Raw genomic sequence first — 17,328 nt, 5'->3', positions numbered from 1 at the left:
TAAAATACCGAGCACATTCAAAAGTTGTAGAGAAACATCATGTTTACGCTAATCCTAGAAAATAATTTATCTGTTTCTTCACTAGCTAGCTGAAATTGTACAGTATACCTCTTCTCTGCAGTTCATTTCGAAACTTAAGAGAGTTTCCCTCCTTTCATAAAGAAATGTGTGTCTACGCGGATAATGACCTACTTCCCTTTCTCAACGGTTCCAATCGTTTTAATCTTTTACACAAGGGAAACACATTTTCTTCACAGATTTCCATCGGAGTAGTTTGTCTATAGGTCTGTGGGCAAATCTCCATGAGTAGATAAATTTTCAATGGAATCTAATGTAAGAAATATTATTTCCGCTATCTACCAAATCAGTATTTAAATGTAGAGCAGAAAATATCGATTTTATTTCGCATTTTCTGACTAATGTAAGATTTCAGTTCAATTATTTGTCCTGTTTCTTTTGCGTTCAGGTTTTCTCTGGAATAAAAGTGGACTTGTTCATATACTTTGATAAAATTGCATTAACTGTACCAAAACAAAACCACACTCTGTGCTACTTTGGCTTTGAGTTCTCTACGCCTGCTGACAAATCGTACATATTAATATATATTTTCCTTGGGAACAAACCCTTTTATTGCTCACATTATGAATGCAAAACTACTAATTTCTTCACGCTGAAATTTAAATAAACTTAGTTCCAGACAGTTAAAATATGCTTCAGGAAACAAAAATAATTAATCTAAGCGAAAACCTAAAATAGTTAACCACAATAATAAATTGAAGAAAATTCGCTTTTTTTCGGTTTCACTTCTTAACCACTGTGTATATATTATACTTAAATTAGAAAAAGTACGTATAATATATATACGTAAATGATACGACCATTAACGTAAAAGTGGGAAATTTTAATACCATTATCGAATGAACATTCTTAAGTCTTTCTTCTACATTTCTAAACTTGCTATCGAAATCACTTGAAAGGCTTTCACTTTGTGAATGGACTATTCACAATATCTCGTTTAACAATGCTATATTTTGCTTCTGAAGGAAAGCTATTTAATGTGTTGAATTTTTTCTTGACAATTATTCATAAGACTATTACACTTTTTTTATAATCTTTGTCAAGTAGCTTTATTTTATCCTCCTACATGTTTCGGCAATCCTTTTCTATTGGCATCCTCAGGGAATACAAACGAGTAAGCTAAAATGAAGGTTAGTTACAGACTAGGTTATAACTGATAATTCTAATTCACACAAAAAATTGGCATTGTGCTGACAATGTGCGTGTCTCGTTAACGTGATTTATTCGTTATGATTCATTACGTAATTGTTATGAAAGTTCATTTCTTTGAAGTTTAATGATCTGATAAAAGTTTTCAAAATTTCTGGTAAAATTAGACCTTGATTCTTGTTTTATTAACATCAAAAGAGGAGTGAGATAAGGATGTATGCTCTCACCACTCCTATCTATCTATCCCAATGGCTTTAACAGGCCTTTAAGGCCCACAACCTTCCAATCATGCTTGGATTTCGTAACCGAAATACGAGGATAGAATGGTCACTCCTATGCCTCAAGGTATTCTTGACTGTAGATCCGTGTGTGTTCAAGGGGCCAGTTTGCCTGCTTGCGGGATGAAAAACACCAGATAAACTGGCGGAAAAAACCCTACTGCCCGCGCCCAAGACCGGCTAACTTGGCTATGGCTGAGGAAGATCCTTCAGCTCCTCACGTCTCCGACGGGAATCGAACCTAGGACATTCCTTCCCCATCTCACCACTCCTGTTCAACATATACGCAGAGGTAATCTTTAAAAAAGCATTGGAAGAATGTCCAGAGGGAATCACAATAAATGGAAAGATTGTTAACAACCTACGATATGCAGATAACACCGTGCTAATTGCAGATAACATTATGGATCTCTAAAAACTCATTGACAGAGTATACATAGAAAGCCGGAGAATGGGAATAAATATAAACATCAACAAGACAAAATACATGATCATCAGCAAACATCCAGCCTCATCAATGAAACTGACACTCAATGGGAAAAATATTGATCAAGTATCAAGATATAAATATCTTGGTTGTTGGCTTAATGAACGGTAGGATCCAGAAATAGAGATAAAGACAAGGATTGAAGTTGCAAGGCAGTCCTTCATGAAAATGAGAACACTATTCTGCACTAAAGACCTAAACATGGAAGTCAGATGCCGAATGCTGAAATGTTACGTGTGGTCTATTCTGCTCTATGGAGTTGAAACATGGACATTGAAGGGGACAACCATCAAGAAAATCGGAGCCTTTGAGATATGGCTATACAGAAGAATTCTAAAGATATCATGGACAGAAAAAATTACCAATGAAGAGGTCTTAAAATCCATTGGCAAAGCTAAACATCTTGTACATATAATCAAGAAACGAAAAACATCATATCTTGGCCACATCATGAGAAACAGCAAATACCAACTTCTACAAACTATTTTGGTAGGAAGAATTGATGGCAAAGGAACTAGAGGAAGAAAAAGAATATCATGGTTTGACAACATCAAGACGTGGACAGGAAAGAGCAGTGCACAACTGCTCAGATTAGCACAAGACCGCAGTTTGTTCACCAAGATGGTCGCTGACCTTCGATAGAAGATAGCACAATAAGAAGAAGATGGTCAGCTATTTTTTACCCAATCAAGGTGTCAAAGTAAAAGTTTTAGATTTAAAGAATCTCCCTTGCGAAAATTCTGATATTTTAACAGCTTTCATCAAGCAATCGCTAGACAGATATGAAATTGATGATAAATTACTTGCTTTGTGTGCTGACAAAACCAACTGCAACTTTGGTGGATGAAATCCACCAAAGTTGCAGTTGAAATCCAGAGAAAATGAAAAAATAATGTTTTCTTTAAAATGCAAAATTTATGTGGCAATAAACTGATTGCTGTTAATTGCGCTGCCCACATATCCAATTACTGCATAAGCACTGGTATCGATTGTCGTCCGGTAGATATTGAAGTGATATTAGTAAACATTTATTAACATTTTTACATCTACACAATCAGAGTGGGAAAATTGAAAGAATTTTTTGATGATGTAGATGTTCAATATATATATATATATATATATATATATATATATAAACAACTACTATATAAAAAAACAACTACTAGGTTACAGCAAAATGCGATGGCTAACTCTTCTATCAACGTTTAGAGAGAACATTAAAACTATTTAAGCCGCTAAAATCGTACTTTTTGGAACTGAAAAAATGTCCAACGATTCTGAAAAACTTTTTAATGGTGTGTTAGCTGAGGCATGGTTATTTTTTATTCACAGTCAAGCTTCAACAATTCAACAATATATTTTGAAAATTGAATCACCAGAAATCTCTATATGTGAAGTTTCTATGCATTTAAAAGAATTGAAGCTAAAGTTAATTGAATGACAAAACCAAGGATTTTTACCTATAAATATTAAAAAAATTTTAGAATTAGAAAAACCTAAAACATTGAAGGCAACATATATATAGATGCAATTCATAAATTTTACCAAAAACCTGTATTGATTATTTAAATAACCGGGACAGCTCTTTCGTGGAAATTGAATTATTTGAATGGATCCTACTACGAGAAATCCCTCTGTGGGCGAAGATGGAGGAAAGCGTTTTGTTCATTTCCAGAAACTAGAACTTAAATATAAATCACTGCGAACCATTTGATGAAGTTTCGTGTATTAAACATTATGTCACCAGTGAAAAGATCGAAGAATGGCGACAAAATGACGAGTCCTGCCAACATACATGAGTTGATATTTTTAAATATTTCAGAGATAAACACGTATCTTTTAAAAACATTTAAAAATCAATGAATTTTGCTTATATCTCTCTCTGGATCTAATTGCCCCTACGCTTTTTATTTATTCATGTGGGAGTTCCCCCCGTTGTTCGACCGCCCCTTAAGACTGGTTGAGCCATCTTAGTGAGAGATTAAGTATGTATTTTACATACTTAATCTCTATTGTGTGTTTCCGGGTTTCCGGGTGAAAACTCTGAAGTTTAGAATGAGTATTTTCATTCTAAACGATATGTAGACAGTGAAAAAGTCCAATTAAACATCGAAGCATACATTTATACCAAATAGAACTTTGACATGAATTGCATACAGTTCTATGAATTTTTAAAACACAAACCTGATTTATTTAAAAAAAAACATTCATTCTTGTGAAAAATAATAATATGATTGTTTAAAATGCTATATGTTATAAAGCTTTTTAGTTTCAGTGAAACAAATAAAAGTAATCTGCTTTTTTTATTATGAAACAATTTCTGATTTGTTTTTTATTTTCTCCAAAAAATATGGTCACAGTAGACTAGAGCAACTACTACTATATTGCGTGACTGACTTCGTCATATCAACGAGAGTCATGTTAATTTCAGTCAGCGAATAAAAAAAGAAAAAGTAACAGATAATCATACTTTTGGAACAGCCCAGATTACGCCACTGTTCTATATCCATAGTCAGACATAGAGGATTAAATTATTAGTCTATGTACTGTATATGAAAGATTTTTTGCCTTAACATGTTAACGTGTACGTTTTATATTATTAATTTATTAATAAATGATATAAACTAATAGAATGAATGTCGCGAAAATCGATAAAAATTGCGATTATTCTGTATGGATAATCCATTAGGGAGTACTTAATAATACTTATGTATTAATATTTCCACATCTTTGTAGATGATTTTAGTATCATGATGGTGATATGGTGGTACCTATTTAAAAAAGCTTTATAATTTAAAATAGGCAAACGATTAAATAAAAGAAGAAAGAAAAAGTCGGAATGAAGGTTAAAAGTCATTTATTATAACACAAAATAATCAGTAAATACTTGGTAAAAAAAATAACAGAAAGAAATCCAGAACCAAATCTTCATCCTTTCTCTGCAAAGTCACTGGTCACCTTCACCTGAAATAATAATATAAAATGCATTACGTAAGAATGTCCAAGTCTACACATATGCAGTGCAAGTAAACGGAAAACAAGCACGCATTTCCAATTAAGAAACAAAATACACTGATCGAAAATATCCATAGCTGTTTCCAAGACAATCTCAATTAATCCAAAGCAAGGGAAAGAGACTGGCTGCTGTTCCATTCCATTCCATTAAAATTAAGGCTTTTTCTAAAAGTATGATTAGCGATTACAGTATTCAGCAATGTATTGCCATATTTCTATGACCCAAACTTAAATAATTCTAAATCATTGACTTTGCACCGAGTATTATAAAATCATAGGTCACTGCCATATTCAAATTTCCAAAGCTGTTTGACGAATTATTATCATAATTCGTCACACCTGGGGTTATCATGTACTACATGCTGGATGTTGAACACTGAACACTTTGCAGCAATCTTCTCTAATTAGTATTACATAATTAGTATTATTCGAGAATAATCAATATTTGTGTTGCAGTTAAAAGATATTTTGTTCATTTGAGTCAATCCATCATAAAAATAGCACTGAAATCGAAGGGAATTATACTTGTTGGCATACACATGTGTATGAATATAAATAAATACCTATTGGCATACACATGGGTATAAATATGTAAATAAATACCTATTTTATGCGAATGCCACCCAGAGATAGTCATAAATTGAATATCACCGCTGTGAATAAAACTACTTCAGGTCTCCAATAAGCTGGGTGATGGAAATTTACACTGCTTGGAAAGAAGTCAAAGCACACTCCCATGTGAAAGGTGCATATGCACTGCAAGTAAACTGAATAAATAGCCGTGTGTGTGTGTGTGTGTGTGTGTGTGTGTGTGTGTGTGTACGCAGTATAAATGAGAGGAATATAGTGCTCCTAGTCAATGCAATTGTGTCCGTGTGAAATGGTTGCGAGAAGAGAGCTGACGGAGTTTGAAAGAGGCGTTGTGATAGGATGCTATTTTGCAGGCCTATCTGCTCGGCAAATTGTTGACAAATTGGGCCATCCCAGTTCAACAATCAGTGATACCATACCATTCTGAGATGGAAGTGCAGGGAGTCAACTGCAAGTACTACCTGGAGTGGAGGACCCACCACACTTACCGAGCATGACCACAGAGTGCAAGCAAGGAAAATATGAGGAGGGGGGGGTGTCTCGAAAGTTGTTATAAACATCTAGAACAAAAATGTTTTTTCACATAAAAAAGTTTTTCGTAAAATGTTCTTTCATATAAAAACGATTTTTCAGAAAATATCTTCTATTTTAGAGTACATAAAAATATATAAAATTAATTCATTTTTGTTCTAGGTGTTTATGAGAACTTTCCGTACCCCTCCCCCACCCATATGTAAAAATCATTATTCGTCGGCTGACACGTCGAATGCAGAGTTCAGGACATCGACTAAAATACGAATATTCACAAAAACATTCAGACCTGAGATTAACAAAAATTGTTTCTATGGTAGGACCGCAATATACAAACCACACATTATTATTATTATTATTATTATTATTATTATTATTATTATTATTATTATTATATTATATTATCCATTTTATTCACAATTCCAATTGATCGCTAGTGTACGCTTTTGGAAAGTATGCCCAGTCGGATTGCTGAAGTCAGTGCAGCGAAAAGAGGTCCTACATCTCATTAAGGCGAGCGTAACCTTACAAGTTGCAATTGTGGCGTTGTTGCTCCTATGTGTTTATGCTTCACAATAATATTACTGACAGTGCAATTCTATTAGGGCAGATATTTCGTGAAGTAAGTTGCTGCAAATGCATCATGTTGTGATGGGTCTAAGTCGAAAGTCACTTAGCTCTTCAGTGCAGTCCATTTTACTCTTAATGTTTGTCGATGAAGATTGAAAAACTGTGCGCTTCCTTTGATTACATCACAACTATATACATGGTTGTGATGTTTATAGCTATATCCACTACCAAAAAGCGGTATGGGGATATTTTTGATCAGCTAATGTACTTTTAAAATAGAAACGTTTCTCAGAAGCTAAGCAGAATTTCTTTTTCTTCTTCTTCCTCTTCTACCTTTTCATCAATAATGACTTGCGCAGGTCGTATCATTACACTGATTGGGACCAAATTTAGAATAGACCTCTGGCTTCCATCGCTAAATCTCCACTAAGTTAGTTGGCTTATTCAGACTACAACAAAAAAGACTGAGTGAGTGATCTTACTACGCAGAATAGTTAAATCTTCTACGGTCTTATTGTTTGTCCGATTTCTACTAAATTAGGGATGCATTTATTCGGTTCGTCGGTGATGTTCCTCTGACATTTTCAGTTCAGTTAGACGAATATGAAGAGGGACAGCTCTAAGCAATGACCAGTGTGAGCAGTGACCTACACCTCATGAGTTTTCATTTAACTGACTCCGATTTCAGATACCTCTAAAAGTTGAATTGTTCAAATTGGATCTGGTAGGTCATTGCCACCGAACCAATCGCAGGTAGTTCTGCATTATTAATGTGAATCATGCTATGAAACAGTACGGTGCTCAGTTTATTATAAGACTGGCAGAAAACGATGGTGCAATATCATTGCATGAAACACATTACTCCTCCATGCTAGTGCATTCCTACCGTTGCACCTCACAGTCGGTTATCATAAACGTTCACCGCATTGCAGGAAATTCTCGTGCCTAAAATAATACTCTTCAACTCTTCCGGGGTATAGTTTTGATGGCAAAGCACCACAGACACAGAGGATTAAGATTAATATATGATAAGTTCTTATTTCCTTATCACAAAATAATAAATTATATTATTTTTATTATTTTTTATTTTTTTTTTATAAAATGGAGATTTAGAAACTGGACGTCAAAAATATTCACCACCCCTCTCGAATATGTATCACTAATATTAATCTTACAGCATTTTTACATATATTATTTTATTTTATTCATTTATATAGAATTAGAGTTTTAATGTTATCTTTTGCATTTAATGAAACTTACCCATTTGTTATCTGAAGTTCAACACATAGGTACCTGGAATTAGAGCAATAACACAGAATCAACTTTTTTTTGAGGTTCTCTATTCTATCATACAGAGAGTAAGAATAAACATTTTAATTTCTTGATATATCTGTATAGAATGAGTAAAATAATAAGTTTCTCGTCTTCAGTAAAGTTTCAAAGTTTGTGAGCCACTGTTCAAACAGAATTCAAGAAGAAAATTATAAGAATAAACACGGTTATAGGATTTATTGTTGGCTTAATTTTTCGCTTTATCCCTATTGATTTTTACCGATTTGGAAGATGTCATTTTCCATGCCAATATCACTGTCTCATCTTCTGTTTCATTTTTATATCGCTTAATGTTACTTCAATCTTCCTTTCCTTTCCATATAAAAAGAGCAGGAGAGCGAGTGAGTGCAATCTAAAATTGCTAATTTGTAGACTAAACGTAGCTAGCAAAAATAAATACAGGGACTCCTCGACTTACAACTTATGCACTTATGCGACTTACGACCATTCGTACTTACAACGGCCATTCCTTCCTAAACATAAATAAATAAATAAAATATAAAAGCCTGTGTAGCTCAGTGGAAGTGGCGCCTATCGATTGGGACATGAAATACATAACATTCCATACTGCGGACAATGGACAGATAAAATTCATAGGTTCTTTGCGACATACATATGGAGTTCACAATATGAACCAATACGCCATACAAAATTCTTCCGCGAAATAGAAGTTGGTGGGGGGTTTCGGGTCTAGTTATTATACACTTAAAAACATTAATAATCAGAGCTATAAATGCAGTCATCATCCTATGTTAGGCTTTCGCGCAAGCCTACACATTTTACCGCGTAAACGTCTGTAACCAGAAATCCGCAGAATAGGTTGGTTGTTCCTTATTCCTGATAGTGTTCTATGTCTGAGAAAGCGTGTGTTCACTGGACCGGTTTGCTGCTTTGCGGGATGAAAAACCCCAGGATAAACTGGGGGAAAACCCTACTGTCCACACCCAAGACCAGCTAACTTGGCTATGGCTGAGGAAAATCCTTAAGCTCCTCACGTCGCCGACGAGAATCCAACTTAGGACATTCCTTCCCAAGTCATATGGTTGCGAAGCGCACAGCCACTAGGCTAACCGCGAGGGAATAACTGCAGTAAAAGTACATAAAAATCTTACCACGGATACACAATTACTTTTCCACAAATATGCCTTCCTGATAAAGTCATTAGCTCTCTTCCTTTGATCAAAAAAGACCACCAAGAATGTGTATTGAAATGGCTGAATGGTATCGGTTTATAGAAGAAAATGATGGCATTGAGAAATTACTCTATACCAAATCAAGAGCAATATACGCAAAGATATCTAGAACCATTTTCCAAATACCTCAGCATCGAGAACAAACAAGAGAAGAGATCAAATTAAGCTCAGTCTTAAATAATGTATTTCTTCCAATAAGTCCGTTCAATAAAACATTTTTCTTTAAAGTTCATCATGCATGTCTGCCAACCAAAACGTGGGTTATAGGAAAAGGAATAACGTTAAATGGTTCTGCAACCAGTCAATTCTGTAAACAGCCAGAAACACTTTACCACATGATGATGATTTGCTGTAAAAAAGCAGAAGAAATCTGGAGTCTTGTGAAACAATGGATGTCACAGAATCAAATAATAAATGAAAATCTAATAATTTGTCTAAACGAGAAAACGTTAAGCAGAATACAGACAATTGTAATTTTTTAACTATGTTTACTATTTGGACATACAGGTGTGACCATTTGTATGACAGAACAGATGGGGCAATTATACAAACAAAGTTCCATCGATACCCTCAAGATGTAGTGAGGAACCGTATCCTTTTGAAAAAGATTAACGAAGAGGAATGGAAGTCCTTAGGAACTCACTTGCATCAAATTAACCAAGAATACCTTTTAGATAGCAAAACAGAAAAAACCTTATATATGTTTCGCGCACGCGCGCGCGCGCGCGCGCGTGTGTGTGTGCGTGTGTGTGAAAGAGAGAGAGAGAGAGCATCAGGTAATACGACAATTTCTGGAATGCTAAATGAACAGCAAGAAATCAAAATGTGTAATCAAATAACTGTGTTAAAAGAGCTAACAAATAAATAGTTAATAACAGTAAAACAAAGGCATAAAGAATTAAAACCTGAATGTAACTACTAGTGTGAAAAGTAAAAATGGGCATTCAGAGAAAAGTTATTCCTCTAACAGGAAAAAATGTAAGAAAGGTGTAAAAAAAAGTAAACTAAACCGTGACTAACGTTCATGCTTCTCTCTACATTTGGATTTATCTCTAAATGACCATTTAGAGGAAAGTGATTCTTCTCTTAGTGTAAAAAGTAAAAATGTAAAAATGGGCATTCAGAGAAAAGTAATTCTTCTAATAGGAAAAAATGTAAAAACGGTGTAAAGAAAGTAAACTAAACCGTGATTAACGTTCGTGCTTCTCTCCACAATTGGATTTATCTCTAAATGACCATTTAGAGGAAAGTGAATCTTCTTCTAGTGTGAAAAGTAAAAATGTAAAAAATGACCATTTAGAGGAAAGTGATTCTTCTTGTAGTGGGAAAAGTAAAAAATATAAAAATGGACATTTAGGAAAAAGTGATTCTCCTACTAGTGTGAAAAGGTAAAAATCAAAAAATGGCCATTTAGAGGAAAGTGGTTCATCTTCTAGTGTGGAAAGTAAAAATGGGCATTCAGAGAAAAGTGATTCTTCTAATAGGAAAAATATAAAAAATATGTAAAAAAGTAAACTAAACCGTGACTAACGTTAATGCTTCTCTCTACATTTTGGTTTATCTCTAAATGACCATTTAGAGTAAAGTGATTCTTCTTCTTCTAGTTAGAAAAGTAAAAAATGACCATTAAATGTAAAAATAGGCATTTCTAGAAAAGTGATTCTTCTACCAGCGTAAAAAAGCATAAATGTTCCTTTAGTGGAAAGTGATTCTTTTTCTAGTATGAAAAAGAAAAAATTTAAAAATGGCAATTTAGAGAAAATTGACTGTTCTACTTGTGCGAGATCATTCAATTTAGCATGAAAATGAAAATTATATACATATATATTGTGAGAAAGACAACGTTTCATGTAAAATCGAAAAAAGTTTTTTCAATCCTTTTTATCTGATTGCCAAGTTAGTCGATCCTCGAGTAAAAGAAAGAAGTTTTTTCCCCCTAAATGGTTTTAATTTCGTAACATAAGAAAAAGAAACAGGCGCGGAACTTACAGATTTGGAGTTACGAATGATGAGATAGCGGCAGTTATCTGTAGTGGTCTCCTCCATGAACGCTTATGAAATAATTGATAGCATTGGACTAGCCCCTCGGTGATGGCAAAGTTTGGAGAACTGCTTACCACCAGTCTTCGAAAAGTTACGGATAAAATGTCTTGCTTACTGTCTTTGGTAATAAAGTAGGAGTTAAGAGTTAGGGGATTTCTTTTTTAAATTTGTCGATATTGTTTTCATTACTTATTTTTTTCCACATTCTGCTTGGAAACAATGCTGGATTTGATATCCATTGTTATGGTATTGATCGCATTTTAGAGGAAAAGTTACAGTCAGAAATGATCCTTCCTTTTCACTGCTTGGTTCAATTTTCTACATATGAGATTGTTTTATGAAATATCACTTTCAAAGATGGGCAAAGAAAGTAAAGAAGTGGATTATCTAAAATAAAAAGAATAACTTATTCAGTTCAAAGCCAAACAAAGGTCAAAATATGGAGGCGTGGGCAAGCGATAATGTCTTCTATATGGTCTGCTCTAGGGAACTCTCAAATTCCGGCGAGTATATTCCCGTAAGCTCTCTGCTCAACTTTTAAGAAACTTTCAAAGTTTCCACATTCTGCTTGGAAATAATGCTGGATTTGATATCCACTTGATTTATGTAATAGTAAAGAATTGGATGCCAAAGGGGAAAAGAGAGAAGTATCTGAGAAAGAGAGAGGAGAAGAAGATGTGGGATGGTCTTGAAGATGAAGGAACTAGAAACAGCTGAGTTGAATAGTGAAGATGAAGAAGATGCAGTTGATTTCCAGAATAGAAACAAACTTAGTGCAATATAGGAAGGAAAATCTAATAATAATTCAATATGAAACAAAATAACGAAGTACAAAAAATAAAACACAATATAACGCGAAATGAAACAAAATGAAAAGAAAGAGCAGAAATGACAAATATATTCGTCCTTAGCTTAGCATAAGTCCACGAGGAGAGATAACCTCAGTCGTATGCTGGGATGAACAACTTGTGAAGAATACATCAAGAATGCTGAAAGCAGTGCAGATTATCAAGTGTGTGCATGTACATCAGTGAACAGCAGATGGCTTGCGATGAATATATCGAGCAAAAATACTGTTTCCACAGAAACAGTAGCCTGAAATTATAATTATAATAATAATTATAATTTCGATGGGACGAGTTTACCCCCACTGCCCAAAGCATTCCGCTTAATCACTCATTACTACATGGAAAGGCTTTTCTTTTAGCCTTATTCACCGGCCCTTCACACTTTCCTGGGAATTAAAAGGCGGTGATAGAACCTTATTTGATAAGATTCATTCACCACCTTATTAGTCTAAATCATATCTTCTCTCCTGTTTCTACTCTCTCTCTCTCTCTCTCTCTCTCTCTCTCTCTCACGTTCTGCAAACTACACTCCCCACAGTCTTGATTATTAGAATCTGGAACTCTTTCTCCTATTTCTTTATCTCCCAGTTATTCAGCATAGCAAACATGTGCACTAACAGAGGGCGTTGGACTGATCTATGAATAATCAATACTTCATGCACTGGCACAGTTATTCGTATAGTAATTGTCAGTGTCTTCGGTATGACGATAATCCTCCATGTAATATTCCCAAATGTTTAAAAGTGTCCCTCAAATTTCAACATTTCATCCGCCATTCCAAGTTCTCTAAATCCATCTCCTGGACTGTAGTTTCATAGACATCGCATTCAATTTCTCTTGACAAAAATAAAAAATAAAATAATAATAATAATAATAACAAAATTTACACTCGACAACGTTAAAAGTAACCACATTAATCAGCCTGTTTAACTAGCATATAGACGTTATCCGGAAGTAACATGGCATAGAATTACTCTTAATAATCTTTATCAATTTACATCATATGAAAATAATCAAATATCACATCTCGAAACCTACGATCAATGTTTCTCAACGTTTTTTGGATTATGCCCTACCTCAACGTATGAAAGATTTCGATGCCCCTCCCTCTTGCATAATAGTCAGCCAAGTTCTGAAAAAGTATAATATAAATATGTATAAATATGTACATGTATATTTTCTAAATGCCCCGCCCAAGAATTCATATTGCCCCCCCTTGTGGGGGCGTACGGGCTACGTTGAGCAACACTTCCTACGATCAATGAATTATCGACTCACGTGAAACTTTCAGATGAATCTGCTAGCATTCTCCTTATTCAATGTGTTATCTGTTAGCCAATCCTTCCCAAACTGAAGACATAAATCCACTCGCCACACTCTTTCCACTGAAATATTTGTTCCTAATATGGAAGCATTAGGTCACAATCATTTTATTTTCTATCAAACCAGACAGTTGGTTTTCACATTATTATTATTATTATTATTATTATTATTATGAAGATATATATATATATATATATTAATATTTGCATGTAACCTACAGTATGCTGTAGGTTATAATTATAATTATTATTTCTCAGATAATTACATACATATAATAATAATAATAATAATAATAATAATAATAATTTTTTTTATATTGTTCTTTCAAATATTTACATATGTACAATGATCATCTATTCAGTATATTATTTTACAAGGTTCAGCACTTTGTGCTATATATAATGAGATTTAAATAGTAATGATGATAACAGTTTTTTTATATAACAATCATAATAATAATTTACAATTATATTGTTCAGAGTTACACAAGTTGTATAATATTACATGTTGTAGTTTACTATTTTTTTTTGAGTTTGAAAAGGTGTTGTTATACAACTGTATTTACACATATGTAATCTAAGTATTATATTTCCTTATTCTTACAAACATACAGTGTAAACTCATGATTTACATTTAAAAGAATTTTTTTTACATTGCATACATTTGTTACAGTTATTATATACATTACATACATTTTTTTACATGTGATATTTACATTACTTACATTGGTTGACATATAATACATACATTACATACATTAGTTTTCATGTGATACGTACATTACATGCATTTGGTTACATATGATACATCTTGGATGAGAACTAATTTCTTTGCTTTCATCCTGGAAGCTTATATGTACGCTTATCTGAGGATGACACCAGTTGGTTATTATGTATTTTTTTTTTTTTTTGCTGTGTTGGGAAGCTACGAAATCTATGAATGAGAAATTCGAGCGCGCGCACTCACGCACGCACACACACACACGCACGCGCGCGCGCACACACACACACACACACACACACACACACACACACACACACACACACACACACACACACACACACACACACACACACACACACACACACACACACACACACACACACACACACACACACACACACACACACACACACACACAAAACTTGGAATGTATTGATGCGTCGCTGAACTTGAAGCCTGAACGAATATATTGTGTTTCATTAAATTTGTATTGTGTTTTGGGTGCGTATTTCTTGTTCATAGTATGTCCTGAGAGCTCTTTTCAGGCTATTGTAGTTTGTAAGGTATCTGTATTCAAAAAGTAATTTGTTTATCTTGTCTGAGATGTAAAAGTTTCGAGTGGCCTTTCCGTAGTGATTATTGTATTTATATGTGATATAATTAGTAGTCTGAGGTCTTGTTATACGGTATGTATTTCTAACTGTCCTGTAGTTGGCATCGAAATAATGTTTTAGCAAGGCCGCATAGTGACATAAATGTTTTGCTGTCAGTATTTCGTGTTCTGACATTGCAATGTTTATAAGGTCGTGATTTTCTCTTTGTTCCCAAAAGATCAGTTTTGTCATTTTGTACTGTAGCGACATTAATCTATTTAATTTGTAGGGTGCACAGAAAGCATACGTTGTTATAGCGTATCTTAGTATATTTTGGCATAGTGCTTTGTACATTAGTTTTTAGGCGTATGGGAACTATGTCTTTTAACCTGTAGAGTTTGCCACTTATTGTTCGCAGTTTGTTGTGTAGATGGTTTATATGGCTATTCCAGTTCATATCTGCATCGAAGTAAACTCCAAGGTATCGTATTGTTTCAACCTGAGTGATTGTAGTGGTTTTGCTGTTCTGTGTGTTTTTTATGTTGGATGGTTATATATTTGTTATCAACTGGTCGAGTCAGTGGATTTCTGAATATCATTAATTTTGTCTTTTCTGAGTTGTGTATGGAGTTTTTCGTAACCAGTCTATGATCAGATTTATATCATGTTGCATATTTGTTTGGGCTATGCTTGCGTTATTATGGATGGATATTATTGCTGTATCGTCTGCGTATTGGAATATCTTACCTTTGAGTGGTAACTGATTAATATCGTGCGTGTAAATGTTGAATAGAGTTGGTGAGAGTACAGCTCCCTGTGGTACTCCACAGGTTACTGGTAGCTCTCTGCTTCGGTTTGACCCGATGCGTGTGATGTGTTTTCTATTTTGGAGGTAGTTTGTAAACCACCTGTGCAGAGGCCCGTCTATTCCAACATGCCCCAGCTTTTCTAACGAGGTCTGATGTGCAAGTGTATCGAATGCTTTAGTTAAATCTATAAAGACTACCATGGCAATTTTGTTTTTGTCTAAGGCGGTATTAATTACGTCTGTAAAGTCTTCCAAGAGAGCTGTTGTTCCCTGATTTTTCTGAAAACCATATTGTGTTTTGGGGATATGAAAGATTTCAGTGTATGCTGTGAGTTTCTTCAGTATGATCCGCTCCATAATTTGATTGATAATTGGTAATGTTGCTATGAGTCTGTGATTGCTAATTAAATTTCTTTTTCCTTGTTTGTATATGGGTGTAATTATGGCGGTCTTTTGCATACTTGGTATCTGTCCTGTTTTAAATATTTTATTTATTAGTTTTGGTAGGATAGGACTTAAACTAGTTGCATGTTGCTTTATATCTTTAGGTCTAATACAATCTATTCCTGGGCCTTTGTTTGGTTTGATCTGATGTATTGCTGAGAGAAGTTCTGCTTCTTTTATGGTTGGGAATCATAATGTCTGTTTTGATTGTGGTCCAAGTGGAGGGTCTCGTTTTGTGATTGGGGGAATATTTCTGTGCAGTTGTTGAATGGAGTCTGCAAAGTATTGGTTAAAGTCATTTGCTAGTTGTTGGATAGGTTTTGCGTCTTTCATGAAGCTGTGTTTTATGGCTTCGGAGGGGGTGGTTTTGGGAAAAAAATCTAGCATCTCATTGATCAGATGCCAGGTTTGTTTCATGTTGTTTTGTGCGGAGGTTATTTCGTCTCTGTAGTAGCTTCTTTTTGCATTTCTGATTTGTGTTGTAAGTCGATTCCTTGTTATCTTAAATTCAGTTTTTAGAGCTGTGTTATTTGGATATCGCTTTACTTCTTTCCATAAAGAGTCCTTTCTGTGTATTTCTAGGATTAAGTTTTGTGTTATCCAAGGATTTTGTGTTGTTTTTGAACGAATTCGGACTTTCTTTGTAGCTTTCTTATATATTTCCTCCAGTGTGAGTTTAATGTTGTTGTATAAGATATCTGCTGAATCTGGTGCCAGGTGTTCCCAGTCTGTTTTTCTTATTTCGTCGTTGACTATTTCTTCGTCTATTATTGTTTTCTGTTGCTTTTCTTCTGTGGGACATTGCATGGTTATTGTTTTGGTGTGCGGGTTTAGGGCAGTGAAGTAATGGTCTGCTACTTTGCACTTTATGACTGATGTAGTGTAACTATTTGGTGGTCGGACGTTTATATGATCTAAACCGGAGGCAATGATAGTATTTCCGAATATTTCTTCTCTAGTACATGATGTTATTGTTGGTATTAGATTATACATGGATAGTGTGTTTAGATATTGTACAGGGTTGTTCTGGATTTCATTTGCAATATTTATGTTTATGTCGCCAATTATCATTAAGTGTTCGGTTGAGCATATATCTTGGCTTGAAAGCCAGCAATTGAGTTCGTGCAAGAATTTTATCATGTTTAGGTTTGGTGGCCTGTAAATAGCATTTAGTATTATGGGATGCTGTGTATTCGTGGTATCAGTGATTTCGAGGCAGAGAGTTTCAGAATGCTCAAATTGATAGGCCGTTTCTTTTGCTATTAATTTTTGTTTGGTAAATATTAATATTCCACCCCCTTTTTGTTTGGCGGCATGATCTA

At 34.4% G+C, this 17,328-nt stretch overlaps 1 protein-coding gene across 3 annotated transcripts in view; it reads right to left on the bottom strand.

Annotated features, from left to right (window-relative positions):
• Positions 1–4,838: 4,838 nt before the first annotated feature.
• The window catches only part of LOC150110360 (uncharacterized), a 91,643-nt gene continuing 79,153 nt past the window's right edge, over positions 4,839–17,328 (bottom strand). For all 3 annotated transcript variants that reach the window (XM_090393224.1, XM_090393243.1, XM_090393233.1), the window contains 2 exons: positions 7,960–7,992; positions 4,839–4,956 (listed from right to left, as the gene is read on the bottom strand). In XM_090393224.1, coding sequence (XP_090249350.1) covers positions 7,967–7,992 — 26 coding nt within the window. In that variant the 3' untranslated portion in view covers positions 4,839–4,956; positions 7,960–7,966. The remainder of the gene's footprint in view (positions 4,957–7,959; positions 7,993–17,328) is intronic.

The sequence above is a fragment of the Typopeltis vanoorti genome, chromosome 1 (genome assembly GCF_054136105.1).
Source record: "Typopeltis vanoorti isolate ZY-2024b chromosome 1, IOZ_Tvanoo_1.0, whole genome shotgun sequence".
Lineage (NCBI taxonomy): Eukaryota > Metazoa > Arthropoda > Arachnida > Uropygi > Thelyphonidae > Typopeltis > Typopeltis vanoorti.
Note: the sequence above shows the minus strand (reverse complement) of the source record. Positions and strands in the feature narration are given on the sequence as shown.